The following is a 14,026-nucleotide window of genomic DNA, read 5'->3' on the forward strand; positions in this document are numbered from 1 at the left end:
CTTATATAATACCTACCACTATAGTTGTAACGTCTTTGTGTTGAAATTCCTAGTGGTATTGACAGCAAAAAAAGAAAAGCGTTTTCCGTCCGTACATCGGGTGTCTGAATATTGGTCACGGTAGATGCCTCCAAATTAGTGCTAATTTTGCAGAAACAGAGTGAAAAGGGAGTTATTATTGTTTGCTGTTGTTATAGTGCAATGACATTCCTACTGCTGATGGTAGCACCATGCAGTTGTTTCTTTCCTTGCGAGAGGAAAAGTCCATGTCCGTCATTTGGAGTTTTTGTCCGAACAGGGGCAGTCCGAAAATTAGGGTTTGAAAGCGTTTATCTCTGGCACCCAGAGCTATTTCATTTCAATATCGTGGATACTATATTGCTTTCTTTCAGTCTACCTGGAAATAGTAAAAGAATGTCTGGAGGATGTACTAGGTTAGTGCTAGCGCGTCCGATTGATGGGCGTGTCCGATAATTGGCCGTTTACTCTATATCTTACATACGGAACCAAGCCTACGACTAGAACGTAGTGGTCTTGTAAATAGTCGCCTGTCCTGATAACTGTTTTATCTAAATAGTCTACACATCATAATTATAGTCGATCTGATACGTGAACGACAACGTCTGTAGTGTTCCTAGTCATCCGTCATGGCTAGTCCACTACAGGGAGAATCATTCGGGCAGAAGAGGCCTCCGCTTTACCAGATGATTAAAAATATTCTGAGAGAGTATCCCAGCGGACAAGTATTCAAGGTATAACTGTCTAGATATCAGTGTGGATGGAATGACAAATTATTAAAGATGATTTGAAGTAGTCAAAAGACAATATTAGATGACTAAGAACGTGCATAAATTGTAAATGTATACATGTCTATTAGTTTAGCTTTAATAGTAGATTAGTACATATACCAATGTCCCAATAACTGAGTCTTTTAAATGACTTTCTATATAAATCTTAATATAAGAGTCTACATAGTTGACCTCTGAAAGTGCACCATCATGGCGTCATCTTTATAAACTATATTACAGGAAGTCATTCAAAATGCTGATGATGCTGGAGCTACTGAGGTCAAATTCTTCCTGGACTGCCGTCAATTACAGACCCTCCCACCTGGACTAGTGACAGATACTGAGAAACATGTTGAACTATCTCGGTTTTATGGTCCAGCCTAATGTCTTTTAATAATGCACCTTTTAAGAAAGAAGACTGGGATAGTATACAAAGTCTACACCAGAGTGGTAAAGCTAAGAATCCACACAAAGTAGGAAAGTTTGGAATTGGATTCAACTCTGTCTATCACATTACTGGTAAGTAGAGTTGTTCAAGGAAATATAATGAGATTCATGAGATTAAATTCCAGTTAAGTTAAAGTTCATTAAAATTATTTCATTTGTATTCAGATCTTCCAGTAATTGTCAGTGAGGAGTACTGTGGATTCCTAGAGCCACAAGAACATATATGGAATGGTGAGTCTGGTAAAGGCTATTACTTAAAAAATCTATTAGCAAATTGTCCAGAAACACTAGCTCCTTATAAAGGCATCTGCGTTTTTCTGAATCCTTTCATGGACAAACACTTTTGAGATTTCCACTTCGTAACAAACCATCAAAGCTTTCCAAAGAACTCTATACTATATCAAAGCTTCAAGTGTGTTACTAGAATCTCTTAAAGCTGAAGCAAAATATATTTTACTTTTTCTTCGATCAGTTTGTTCCATTGAAGTGATAGAAATTTCTGTTCATAACACTCTTAAGTCAATGTTTAAAGTATGTGTTGATACTGATACTTACAATCAACACATAACTCAACAACAACAATTACTCAGTGATGTACAATCCACTTTTATAATTGATTCACTGAGTAGCGTGCGCAATGTTATTAAAAGTAGTGATCACTTCAATATTGAAGTACATGATGATAGTAGTCACAGTAAACATGAATGGATAGTAGTTAATCAGGTTGGTAGTGAGGATACAGAGGTAATGCAATTAGCAGAGAAGCAGCATGTTTTGCCCTGGGTGGGAACAGCTTTTGAAGTCAGTAGTACACCATGTTGTGGTGGTCGTATATTTTGTATCCTTCCTTTACCCATTGAAGACATAGCTCCATTAGTATTCACATTAATGGAACTTTTGCTGTAAGTAGTAATCGTCGATCTCTCAAATGGGAAGCACAAGAAAGGAAAGACGATGAAGAAAGCACTTGGAACAAACTGTTAGTAAAAAAATGTCTGCCTTCTTGTTTTGTGAATTAGTTTCACAGTTAATACAACTATGTCCTAGTAATTATACAGCTGTATATAGTTGTTGGCCAGATATAGTTCAAGTTAAAGGCACACCTTGGGATGATATGTTAGAGCCTTTTTATAGGCAACTTCTCTATAGCAATAAAGTTTTGTACACTCCAGTTTTTGGAGGACAATGGATTAGTATTAGTGAATCAATATTTGTAGATGAGAATGAAGTAGTTCCTCAACCTGTCAAAGAGTGTATTTTGAGATGCCAACTAAAGCTAGTTGAAGTAGACCATAACCAAATGATGGCTTTACACCACTATTGCACACATATAAAAACTGTTTTAAATCCTTCAATGGTAAGAAAGGAGCTTAAAAAGTAACTCAATTCCTATGAATTTTATATCAAACCAAGATAAACTTGCTGTTCTTGACTACTGCCTCAGTGACCACAAGTATAATGACCTTTCTGGTCTTAAACTACTTCCATTGCTCAATGGAGACTTTGTACAGTTTACACAAACCAGTTATTACTCATATGGTACTACTACATTATATATTTGTAGTAGTAGTACTCCACATACTCTTCTACCTGGTTTAGAACATATATTAGTCAGTGTCTATTCTGATAACCCAATTACTCATTCAAATTTACTTGAGCTTGCCAAAAGTGGCCAAACACAACTCAAAGTGTTGGGTGTTCCTGAAGTAGCTGACTTATTATCACAGTCTAATCCTGAGTCTTGGTCTGATGAAGAACTTGCTTCTTTTTGGCAATGGCTACATGATAAAGAATTGTCTTATTCTATCAAAAGCAGATTGTACCAATAAAGCAGTTGTCAGGCCTCACTACAATAATGCCTTTAGCCAAACAAGGTGGTGTAGTATATGTTCCTCCTTATTTCCCTGTATCTTCAACATTACTCGCAGCCCTGGAGAAGTGTGGTATTAAACTAGCTAATGCTCGAGACTTTCCCTATTTAGTTCATAATCATCTGACTCAATATTTATACCAGTTTAATCCAGATGATATACTAGATGCAATGCAAGGCTTTAGTTTGGGAAATGTAAAGTTTTCTAATAAAGAAGCAGAAGCTTTACAAACATTTCTATCATCTAGTACATTGTCCACAGTAGCTAGAGTTAATACAGTCTGTACATTACCTATATTTAGTGTTCATTCAAGACACTACAGGTTGTTACTCTATAAACTCTATTAAAAACACATATACTGTGATCATAAAGCTATTGCAGAGAGTAGGTCATTTGATTTGAGAATAGACCTACTTTCAACCACTCCTTTAGTTATTAGCAGATATAGCAATGACACAAATATATTAGTAAAACTTTCCAAGCATGTTAAGTTAATAATGAAAAAGAGAATATCTCTTACACATTGTTTTTAATCAGATTAGAAACAACCAGTTCAATATTAGTAATGTGGTACCTTTTATGACAAGTATACTTGATAGCTTTGATAGTATGAGAAGGAAATATCCCAGCTTATTTGAGCAATTCAAAAATGCCATATCAACTTTGCCATTTATACCAGTCTCTTCATCAACAGTATTACAAGCTCCATGTAATCTTTTTGATCCTCAAGATGCTATGTTAAAAGAGTTATTTAGAGAACAATCAGTGTTTCCTGGACCTAAGTTTTCTTCTTATCTCTATGTTTTACGACAGTGTGGTTTAAAGTCTATTACCTCTATCACAGCTACAGATATATTACAGATTATAACAAGTGTTCAGGTGTATTCAGGAACAGGTTTAGCTACATCTAATGATGTAAACATTTCTAGAATAGTAGCAGTTTTTCACTATCTCAGGAAGTACCCACAAGCACTTAATGAAAGAGTTGTTAGTAAGTGGAAGACATTATAATCTACAAACAGCTTTAATCCATCAGTTTCCAAAATTGTTTGTTGGTTACCAGTAGTTAGTGATCCTCCTCAAGACTACCCTGGTTGCTTACAATGGGTAGGCAGTTCCTTTTGTCAAACATTAGCATCAATGAAATATACTCCATTAATAGTCCTATCACAAAGCACATGCTCATCACAATTACCAATGATAGCAGGATCACAAGCAATTTTTGTAGAAAATGTACCATCACAAATTGCCCAAAGCCTTTGTAGTTCTTCTCAAATTATAGTAGCTGCAGCAGCCATAGCTCATTTTAAAGAGATAATCAAAAATGAGGATAAAATAGAGTCTGATGTATTAGATCAGTTATCATATCAGACCTACAGTTACCTTCAAAATAATATAGCATATTGTGACAAGAAGACCTTTGATGATATAGAGAATTGGGTATGGATGGAGAGTGAATCCACATTTATCAGCTCTAGTATGGTAGCTATTAGAAGTAATCCTACCTTCAGGCAAAATCTAGAGCCTTTTGTATTCACTTTATCAAACAGATTGCAAAAATTTAATGAACTCTTTTCTAAATGTGGAATTCATCCACAAATTACTACAAATCATATACTTTCTGTACTCCAATTCTATTAAAGATAGACCAGATCAAATTAGTACAGAAGAAGCATGGTCATTAGTAAAGGCAATATTAGACTGGGTAGTAGATGATCCATCAAGAATGAATGATGGAAAATTGTTAGTACCAGTACAGAGTGACTCATCTTATCCACAGCTTCAACCTATTGAGGTAGTTTCATACACAGATAACATAATGCTTCTTAACATTGCTATGACTTCAGATGAAGAGTATATGTTAGTTCATGATAGCGTAGCCTCATCTTGCTCCACAACTTGGTCTAAGTCCTCTCAGTGATCATCTTGATATCACAGAGGATGTATTTTGAAGATGCTGGTCAACATGAACCTCTTATCACTCGTCTTAGTAATATCTTGAAGGAATACAAAGATGGTCTGACTATTATTAAAGAAATGATCCAAAATGCTGATGATGCTGAAGCCACAGAAGTCAACATTCTCTATGATGCTCGTCACCACATGACAAAGAGGCTCTTATTTGATGGAATGGCTGATAGTCATGGTCCAGCTTTAGTAGTTCATAATAATAGTACTTTTACAAATGAAGATTTCGAAAACATTACAAATTAGCTGGTGCTACAAAAGCTAACAACCATTAAAGATTGGTAAATTTTGGTGTTGGTTTTTGTTCAGTATATCACATCACTGATGTCCCTTCATTTGTGAGTGGAGAGTGGCTTTATATATTTGACCCTACTCTCCAGTATCTTAAAGGCATAGTTCGTAATGAGAACAGACCAGGTAAGAAGGTGAAGTACCTATCAAAGTTTGTATCTCAGTCTGAACAACTAGTACCATATGAAGGGTTGTTTGGTTTTAAAGGTTCTACTGTATACAATGGTACTATGTTTCGGTTTCCTTTTAGAAGAAGTCCCAGTCAAATTAGTTCTACACTCTACAATGGGGACATGATATCACAACTCAGAAAAGACTTAACAGATAATGGTTCTAAGTTACTACTGTTTTTTACAACATGTAAAAAGAATTACATTTAGTTCAATTGACAGTTATAGTAGTAAGCCAAAACTTCAAGTATTGATTGAAATGAGCTCATTAAGTAGTCAAAAAGAAATTAAGTGCATTATGACTAAGATATCTGAGCAAAAAGATCTTATGGAATATTGGTTAGTTTCAAACCACAAGGACGAGAGCTCAGACACAATCTTATCAAATGAATTCAAGTACAGCATCTGTAGCCTGTCAACTTATTAAAGCTGATGAACCTGATACCTTTAGTTGTAAACAGATAAAAGGGTCTGTATTTTGTTTTCTTCCATTAGCAGTACCTAGTACAGGACTACCTGTACATGTAAGTGCTAACTTTGCTGTTATGAGTAACAGACGTGGTATCTGGACTAGTTCGGAAATGGCTACTGATTCAAGAGAATGGTGGAACCAAAAGTTAATGGCTACTATGATTTAGTGATTACTAACCAAGTACTGGAATGTCATCTTTTGAAATGACTGGCCTTTGAACACCAAAGACATCCATGGGTAGCTAAACAACATTGTTTGAGAAAATTAATGGAAACTACTTGAAAAACTATAACAAAGGCTATATGGTTTATTGAACAAATCAGGCTCTTAAAACAGTATGTAGTACATAAAAAAAACAAAAAACAATTTTTATTTTTTAAATCTCTGATGACTTTAACACTAAACTTATTGTACATCAGGTCAATATGAGTTTTATCTCTTTGGCCTTTGAACACTAGATTACAATCAAGATTCCATGGAGAGTATGAACTCAACATTGTATGAGATGATATCAGAGAATACTCTTTTTCATTCTACTTCTACAAACAGTGGTTAACACTAGCAGAGTCTAAGTTCATCTCTCCTGGTCTATTTAACAAACCAGGCTTAACAAATGATGACATATTTAGTTGCATTTTTAAAGCTGTTAATATGCTCCAAATTTCAGTAGTTTTTCTTGCCTCATCTTTATATGCATCAACTACAACAACAACATGACATAGAGATGATTTATGAAAATGACTTTGCAAATATGTTTTTCCCAATATTGATTCCTTTAACTCAGCAGTTGATGTTCGTAATGACATTTTATCACTTATGTTATCAACTATTGCAGTTGAACAAACACAATCAAAACAAAGCTCAATATTAAACCACACCTTCAAATAATCCATGTATTCCTGTTTCTCCACAAGGTAAGAAGTTAAAACTAGCTAATGAACTTGTTTGATCCATTAGCATTACAAGATTTGTTTGATCCAGAAGATGAGATGTTTCCATTGCCAGATTTTTTATAGCAACAGCTTAATTCGTCAAGCTATGTGGGATCTTGGTTTGATATCATCAAATTTACCTTACTGTATTATCAATGAAAGTGCTAAAACAATTAATTCTCTTTTTGCTAAGAACAACTCTAATGCTCTTGTCAGAGTTAAGCTAATCATTAAAACCATTGAGGAAAAATCTGATAGTGCACTATTGTCTGAACAATGTAAGAAAGCAAAACTTGAAACACTTAAAAATATTCAATTTCTTCCAATTGTTTCAAAACCAGATCACTACATTTTACCTTGGAAAGGTGAACAACATCATTTATTAAGTCCATCTCAAGTCATATGTATGAATATATCAAAAGCTACAGCACTTGTAGGTTCACAGAAAGCCATAGTAAATACTAGAGATGTCAGACATGGAGGATGTGGCCATATTCCTGACAGTGTACTTACTGTACTGGGTATTCCAACCAGACCATCATTAGATGATGTACTGCTACATTTCCAGTGTCTTCTTGATACCTTTCAACCAACGATGTGTCAAAACTCTAAAGTAGTTGATGAAATATCTCGACTTTGTCGATACATGTATCAATTTTTAGATGACGAAATCAAGTTTGAAAAAAAGCGAACTGAGCCTCCATTAAGCTTTTGTGTAACTCACGTTTTTCTATTACTACAGAAGTATCTTCAATTTCAACATATGTTGAAAAAAAAAATTGACAGAATTTCAAACCAAGCCATTTATTTGGACTGGTACTTGTTTTGCTGTACCTGATAATGTTGCTAAACACTGGAAAAATAATGGACCATACCTTTTTAAGCTTCCTGATATACTTTCAGAACGTAAACTTTTAGTCAGTGCATTGCAAGTTAAAGACAGCTTTAATGCAGAAAAATTATTAAATAATTTTCAATGCATGCTTGATGACCATCAAGCAGAAGTACCTTTAGAATATTATGAGCTTGTAGACTGCATAGTATTAGAACTAAATTCAGCACCTGGAGAGGTAACACAACTTGATGAAATCATTCTTGTTGATGACCATTATATACTAAGACCAGTTAAAGAACTATCATTCAATGATGCACCTTGGCTTCCCGCTCCTAAAGACTGTAACTATGTCCATTCTAAGTTAATAAGAGAAAAAGCTCTTGCTTTTGGTGTAAAACCCATAAGAAACAAATTTCTTGAAAAGTTTGTTTCTCCACTGTCACAACAATTTGGAGGCTCAGAATTTGGTCAAAGAGAAGAGCTTACTCAAAGAATCAAGAATATTCTACATGATTATCCACTAGATGTCACTTTTTTAAAGAATTATTACAAAATGCTGATGATGCTAAGGCTACAAAAATGTGTGTCATACTTGACAAGAGAACACATGGGAAAGACCAAAATACTTTCTCCAGAATGGGCAGAGCTCCAAGGTCCTGCACTATTAGTCTGGAATGATAAAGACTTCAATGATAAAGATCTAGAGGGTATACAAAAAATTAGGTCTTGGGTCAAAACGAGATGACACAGAATCTATTGGTCAGTTTGGTATTGTTTTTAATGTGGTATATCATGTAACAGATTGTCCTAGTTTGATCACACGAGGTAATATCCTCTGTGTGTTTGATCCTCATTGTCGCTATGTTCCTGGAGCTAATCCATTACATCCTGGACGACAATATGATAATCTTGATAGTAAGTTTTGGACTAATATGTCTGATCTTCAAAGTGCATACTTGCAGAATAATTTAACAAATCATCCTTCATATCTTAATGAAGGTTCTCTCTTCCGGTTTCCATTAAGGTCTACAAAACAACAAATTATGAACTCAGATATTGTAGAGAATAAAAGTATCACAGGAACCACTCACAGCTGATGTAATGGAAGAGAAATTAAATGAGTGGGTACCTCAAATTGAAGATGCTCTTCTTTTCCTCAACCACATCACTCAGTTTGACTTCTATGTCATTAGTGATAAACATGAGAGCAGTTTCAAACTTAGAGTTAGTTACAATCTTTCTATGAATGAGCATGCTTTGGTTAGTCGCAGTGACTATCAGTCTCATTTAAGTCAATTTAAAGAGTCATATGAGCCACATGTGGTGACATATCCACTGACAGTTTCTAGTAAGATAGATAAGAGTATGGTAGAATTGTCATCATCAAGTCGTAATCCTTTCATTCAGACAAAGAAAGAGTGGCTAATTCAACAAGGAGTGGGAGACTTAGATAACACAAACAAAATTGGCAATTTATAAACCAAGTATTACCAAAACATGGTATAGCAGTGCCTTTAAAACCTTCTCCATTCTTTCATTCCAAAGTATTTTGTTTTCTTCCTTTACCAATTGAGTCTAATCTTCCAGTTCATATTAATGGTCAGTTTGTTCTTGGCACTAACCGACGTTCTCTCTGGAATAGTGATAATGAAGACAGTAAAACAAGATGGAAATAATGCGACTCATTGAAGCAATAGCATCTTCTTATGTTCACTTTCTAAACGAAGCAAGAGACCATATAGTCAAAATAGAAGGTTACAGTTACTCTCACCAATTTTATGATGCTGTGAATTGGTACTATAGTCTTTTTCCTTATTGGATGTCTACAAATGAAAAAAGTGTCGGTGATATCAATGTCTAGACATGATAAAGAGTCAAAACAGTCTATGACTACAAGTTTGAGCTCTAATTGGCTAATGTTGGCAAAGTTGTTTTTTACAAAGTTATGGAACAAAAACATTCCAGTTCTTATTTCTGAAGTGTATACAAATAATGAGAAAAGACAAGTTATTAGAGGCCAATGGCATCCACTCCACAATGACAATGATCCATTTCATCAGGCTTACTTTCAACCATGGGATAAAGATATTAAACCAGTTTTAAGTAAACTTGGCATGATTTTAACATGTGCCCCAAATGATCTCTACAAACATTTGAAGGAGTTTAAACCATGATAGCTAACGTGAACAGGTTTTTGCTTTCTATACTAACTTTTATTCACACATTTTATCAAAAGCTGCCCATCATTTATAAAAGACACTCCTTTTGAATGTATTGAAACTTTTTTATCTTTTTACAATATCTATTAGAAGGACCTAAACAAGTACAAGACAAATTAGTGTATGAATTTCCTAGCTCTCCATTTACCTACCCACTGCTGCTGACAGCAGATGGTTACCTTAGACAGTTTGAAGAAGGCAACAAAGTACTATGTAGTGAATTCACACAGCTCTTTGCCAATAGCTTATGTAGGTTTCTACATCCAGCATTACTAACTCTCAAGATGTCAACCTCTTACTTTTGCAACAGTTAATGATATTAACTTCCACAAAGTTAATGAAATACTAACAGAAAATCTCTCATCTCAGCTTAATGATCCTCAGGTGGATAACACAAACTGGTGTATATTACCAAAGAGTGATATGAAAATGATGTGGAAGTGTTTAATCAATGATCCAAACTTTTGTCCTTATAAAAAAACTATTCTCAATAATTGGGCACTTCTTCCAGCTACAAATCAACATTTATATTGTGCCACTCTCCAGTTATACCAGTGAGAATGTCAAGCAGTGATGATGTTATTTATCAACTACTAACTCGTCTCAGTATACCATTTCTTGATGAGACTGTACATGAAGATGCTAAACAGTTTTGTCCTGAATTAACAGATTATGATAAAGTGTTGGCTATTTTATACATGAAACATTCTCAAGATAGTGTTCTCACTAAAATCAACCTGTCTACTTCTGATATAGATACTCTTATGAAATATTTGAGTAGAACTAACTTTAGACACAACTCAACTATAATGAACCAAATCAAATCTTTGCCAATTTTTAAAAATGTCAATGGAGAGCTAATAACTACACTTCTTGGTAAGAGTGTCTACTTGTGGCCTTCAGACAACTTTTGCTTTGCAGGATATGAAAAATGGGCTCTAATTAATAATGTTGTATTCCTTCACAAACTTGGTTCTTGGAGATATTTGTGTGGTTCAGATTTACAGTACTAGGTACTATTAAAGGTGAAACAAAAATCTACTCTTTTCTTATATTTCCATGCTTTTCCAAATTAACACATCATGAAAGAAAACGACATCTGATGTATATTTAGAGATCACCTCTTTAATGATGTTAAACATGATGCAAAGTGTAGCAATGACAGACGATTTGTAGCTGCACAATTTATAGCTGACTTAAAGTCTCTTAAATGTTTGCCTGCCTCTCCCAACAGCAGCAAACTATTAACTATCGGTAGCTTTTGTGACCACAAAGTAGAAATCTTTACTACTTTTCCTGAAAAGTTTTTGTTTCTTGTTAATGAATACCAAGATGACTCATGGTTACCTTTTCTTCGTTATTTTGGGCTTCGTACTAAAGTGACTTTTGAGGAGTTTTATTCATTTTGCTAATTCTTTGCCAATATCTAACCACAAAACATTAGAGAAAGCTTCAGGTGTGCTCCTTAATTATTTGTTTTTCCAAAAAAGCAGAAGAATGGCATGAAAATCCATACTATTTGTCTCAAATAGGAGACATATGTTTTGTAAAAGTAGCCAAACTTAATGCCTTTACATGGATTAAAGCAGCTTGCCAACCTCCACAGAGTTTCTCTCATCTTGACATAGGTCTTACTAAACTCAATCAAGCTGTTGTATATGACTGTGCCTCTCTAGTGTGGACTGTGAAACCAGTGGTATGTCTTCCAGAACTCAAACTCATGACTTTTATTGAAGAAACAATTCTTTAGAACATCTTGGTGTAGTCACTGGTCCAAGTGTAAATGATGTTCACAAAATCTCATCAATATATCAAATACTGGATTAGCTAACTTTCAATTATTCTCAACATATAACCCAGATTATGTCTCAACTGATGGTAGTGATAGAGCTGATCTTGTTGATATAATTGTTGATATTATTGAGTATTTGCAGAAACACAAAGCTGATCATATTTTACAACAGCTAACTAGAACACCTTGTGTTCCAGTATCTGCTGAGCCTTTAACTGAAGATAATAATGTCATCATAAAGCCAGTTTTAGTAAAACCAATACAAGTTGTCCAATGGTTGTCATCATCTGACAGAAATAATTTTGCTCCATATATTCATTCTTTTCCACGTTGTCTAAATAAAATACGTGATGCTTTGAAAATTATGGGAATATCTGATGTCCTTAAGTTATCACACGTTCAATTTGCATTGGAAACAATGCATTTTTCATTCAAAAGAGCTATTAATCTTCCTAATGAAACAACATTACTACAAAATTTAATCTACAAACTTGATAGTCTTTTACATCATAGTGAGAAGCAAAAAGCATCCCAACAACTTCAACCTTTGTATCTTCCAGCTCAAGTTGATGCTCACAGTTGGAAGCTTGTTGAATCATCTTGTGTTCTTTTTGTTGATAGTAGCAGATTTAAAAACAAGGAAGTAAAAAAGTTCAATTTGGCTGATACATCTTATGGCATGTTCAAAATTCCACCAATAATTCCACAAACAATAAGTAGTGCTCTTGACCACACAACTTTTATCAATATACTCAATGAAAAAGATGTGTGTCTTAGACTACCAAAGGAAATTAGACCAAAAGGTTTATCACTTTATTGTATTGAAAAAATTATTGTTTGTAATCAAAGTGATCAAGAGTGTCCTCTTTCAATGCATTTTAATAAACTGAAAAAGTTGTGCCCTAAGTTCATTCATGCAATGCCCCAGTATCTAGTTAGCTCTGCACCTTCCTTGCAGAGCAGGCTACAGACTTTACACAAACTCTCTTGACATTACTTAAGGGAATGGAAGTTGTTGTTATCGGTGAACTTCAAGTTAAATTGATCTTACTTCAAGAGCATGTGTGTATTGGAACAATTTCAGTTGATTATTCCCTCCAAAAAAGAAAATGATAAATATATTATGTATGTGGACGAAACATCTACACCTAGTCCACTCTGTGGGAAGAGGTAGCACAATTTCTATGTATTGAGGTTGGACGTATACGAAATATCAATCCACTGATTTTTTTTTAAATGCAGGCAGCAAATAGCTCACTTTTTTAGCAGTACAGAGAAAAGAAGACCTTCAGTCATTAGCTGTAGGTGTTGAAGACTTGGATTTTGATGATGATGACACTGATGATGACTATGTTCCTGGAATTGGTCGGCCAATTCCACCTCAACTTATTGTAATGTTGGACAGTGATATAAATCATATATATCGTCCACAAGAATTCATTGGGTATGAAGTGGAAGAGAATTATTTTGTATGGGCTATAGTTTTGTATCCTGTGCAATCATCACAATTTGATGACCCAATAATGAAGAAATATGTCATTGCTTACAATCAGCAGGATGAAGAAGGTAAAGTGGTATCTGCTTTAGATATTTACAAGTTTGTAGATAAAGATATTGAAGTTGAAGGAGAAGGAACTGAGTTAGTTCCAATCAATAGTGCTACTGCTGCCCTACAACAGGCTAAGGACAGCAAAAGATTAAGAGACCTGAAACGAAAAATTTGTAAAGAATTGCTGTTAATATGGAAGTTGCCAACAGAAGAAGAGAAGAAGAAAGCAATACGAAGAATGTACATTAAATACCATCCAGACAAGGTTAATCCAACTGATAAGGATCTCTTTGAAGAGGTATTTAAGTTTATGCTCAGGCAAATTGACCGATTGGAGGCAGGACTACCATTAGAAGAACCTGATGATGAAATATCTCCTGATGATGAGCCTTTCTATGAACAGTCTAGTTGGCGACGATATTATGCAACATGGAATAACAATATGGAATATACTTGTAGTGGAGGAGGAGTTGGAAGATCTTTTAATTGTGGTGGTGGTGATATAAACTGGTCTACATACCTTCATCCTACACCAGACCAAAAAGAAGCAGAACGATGGTTACGTCAGGCTAGTTCTGATCTAAAAGCTATGAATATTCTTAAGAATGAGGTCATACATGACCCTATATCATGTCAAGTTATGTTCATGGCACATGAAGTAGTTGAAAAAGCCCTTAAGGCTGGTATGTATG

General features: G+C 34.7%; 1 protein-coding gene across 1 annotated transcript; it reads left to right on the forward strand.

Moving 5' to 3' along the window:
- Positions 1 to 647: 647 nt before the first annotated feature.
- Positions 648 to 13,741, forward strand: LOC121366287 (sacsin-like; the record flags this gene model as incomplete). The annotated part of the gene is given in 17 exon segments (XM_041490787.1): positions 648 to 752; positions 1,029 to 1,089; positions 1,134 to 1,311; positions 1,584 to 1,644; positions 1,647 to 1,710; positions 2,649 to 2,774; positions 4,506 to 4,729; positions 5,045 to 5,312; positions 5,315 to 5,516; positions 5,987 to 6,108; positions 7,999 to 8,298; positions 8,301 to 8,392; positions 8,394 to 8,489; positions 8,491 to 8,722; positions 9,320 to 9,430; positions 10,663 to 10,869; positions 13,052 to 13,741. Coding segments are annotated over 17 exon segments (3,139 nt in total), but the record flags the coding sequence as incomplete, so codon positions are not given.
- Positions 13,742 to 14,026: the final 285 nt, after the last annotated feature.

Source organism: Gigantopelta aegis, unplaced genomic scaffold, assembly GCF_016097555.1.
Source record: "Gigantopelta aegis isolate Gae_Host unplaced genomic scaffold, Gae_host_genome ctg5199_pilon_pilon, whole genome shotgun sequence".
NCBI classification, from domain to species: domain Eukaryota; kingdom Metazoa; phylum Mollusca; class Gastropoda; order Neomphalida; family Peltospiridae; genus Gigantopelta; species Gigantopelta aegis.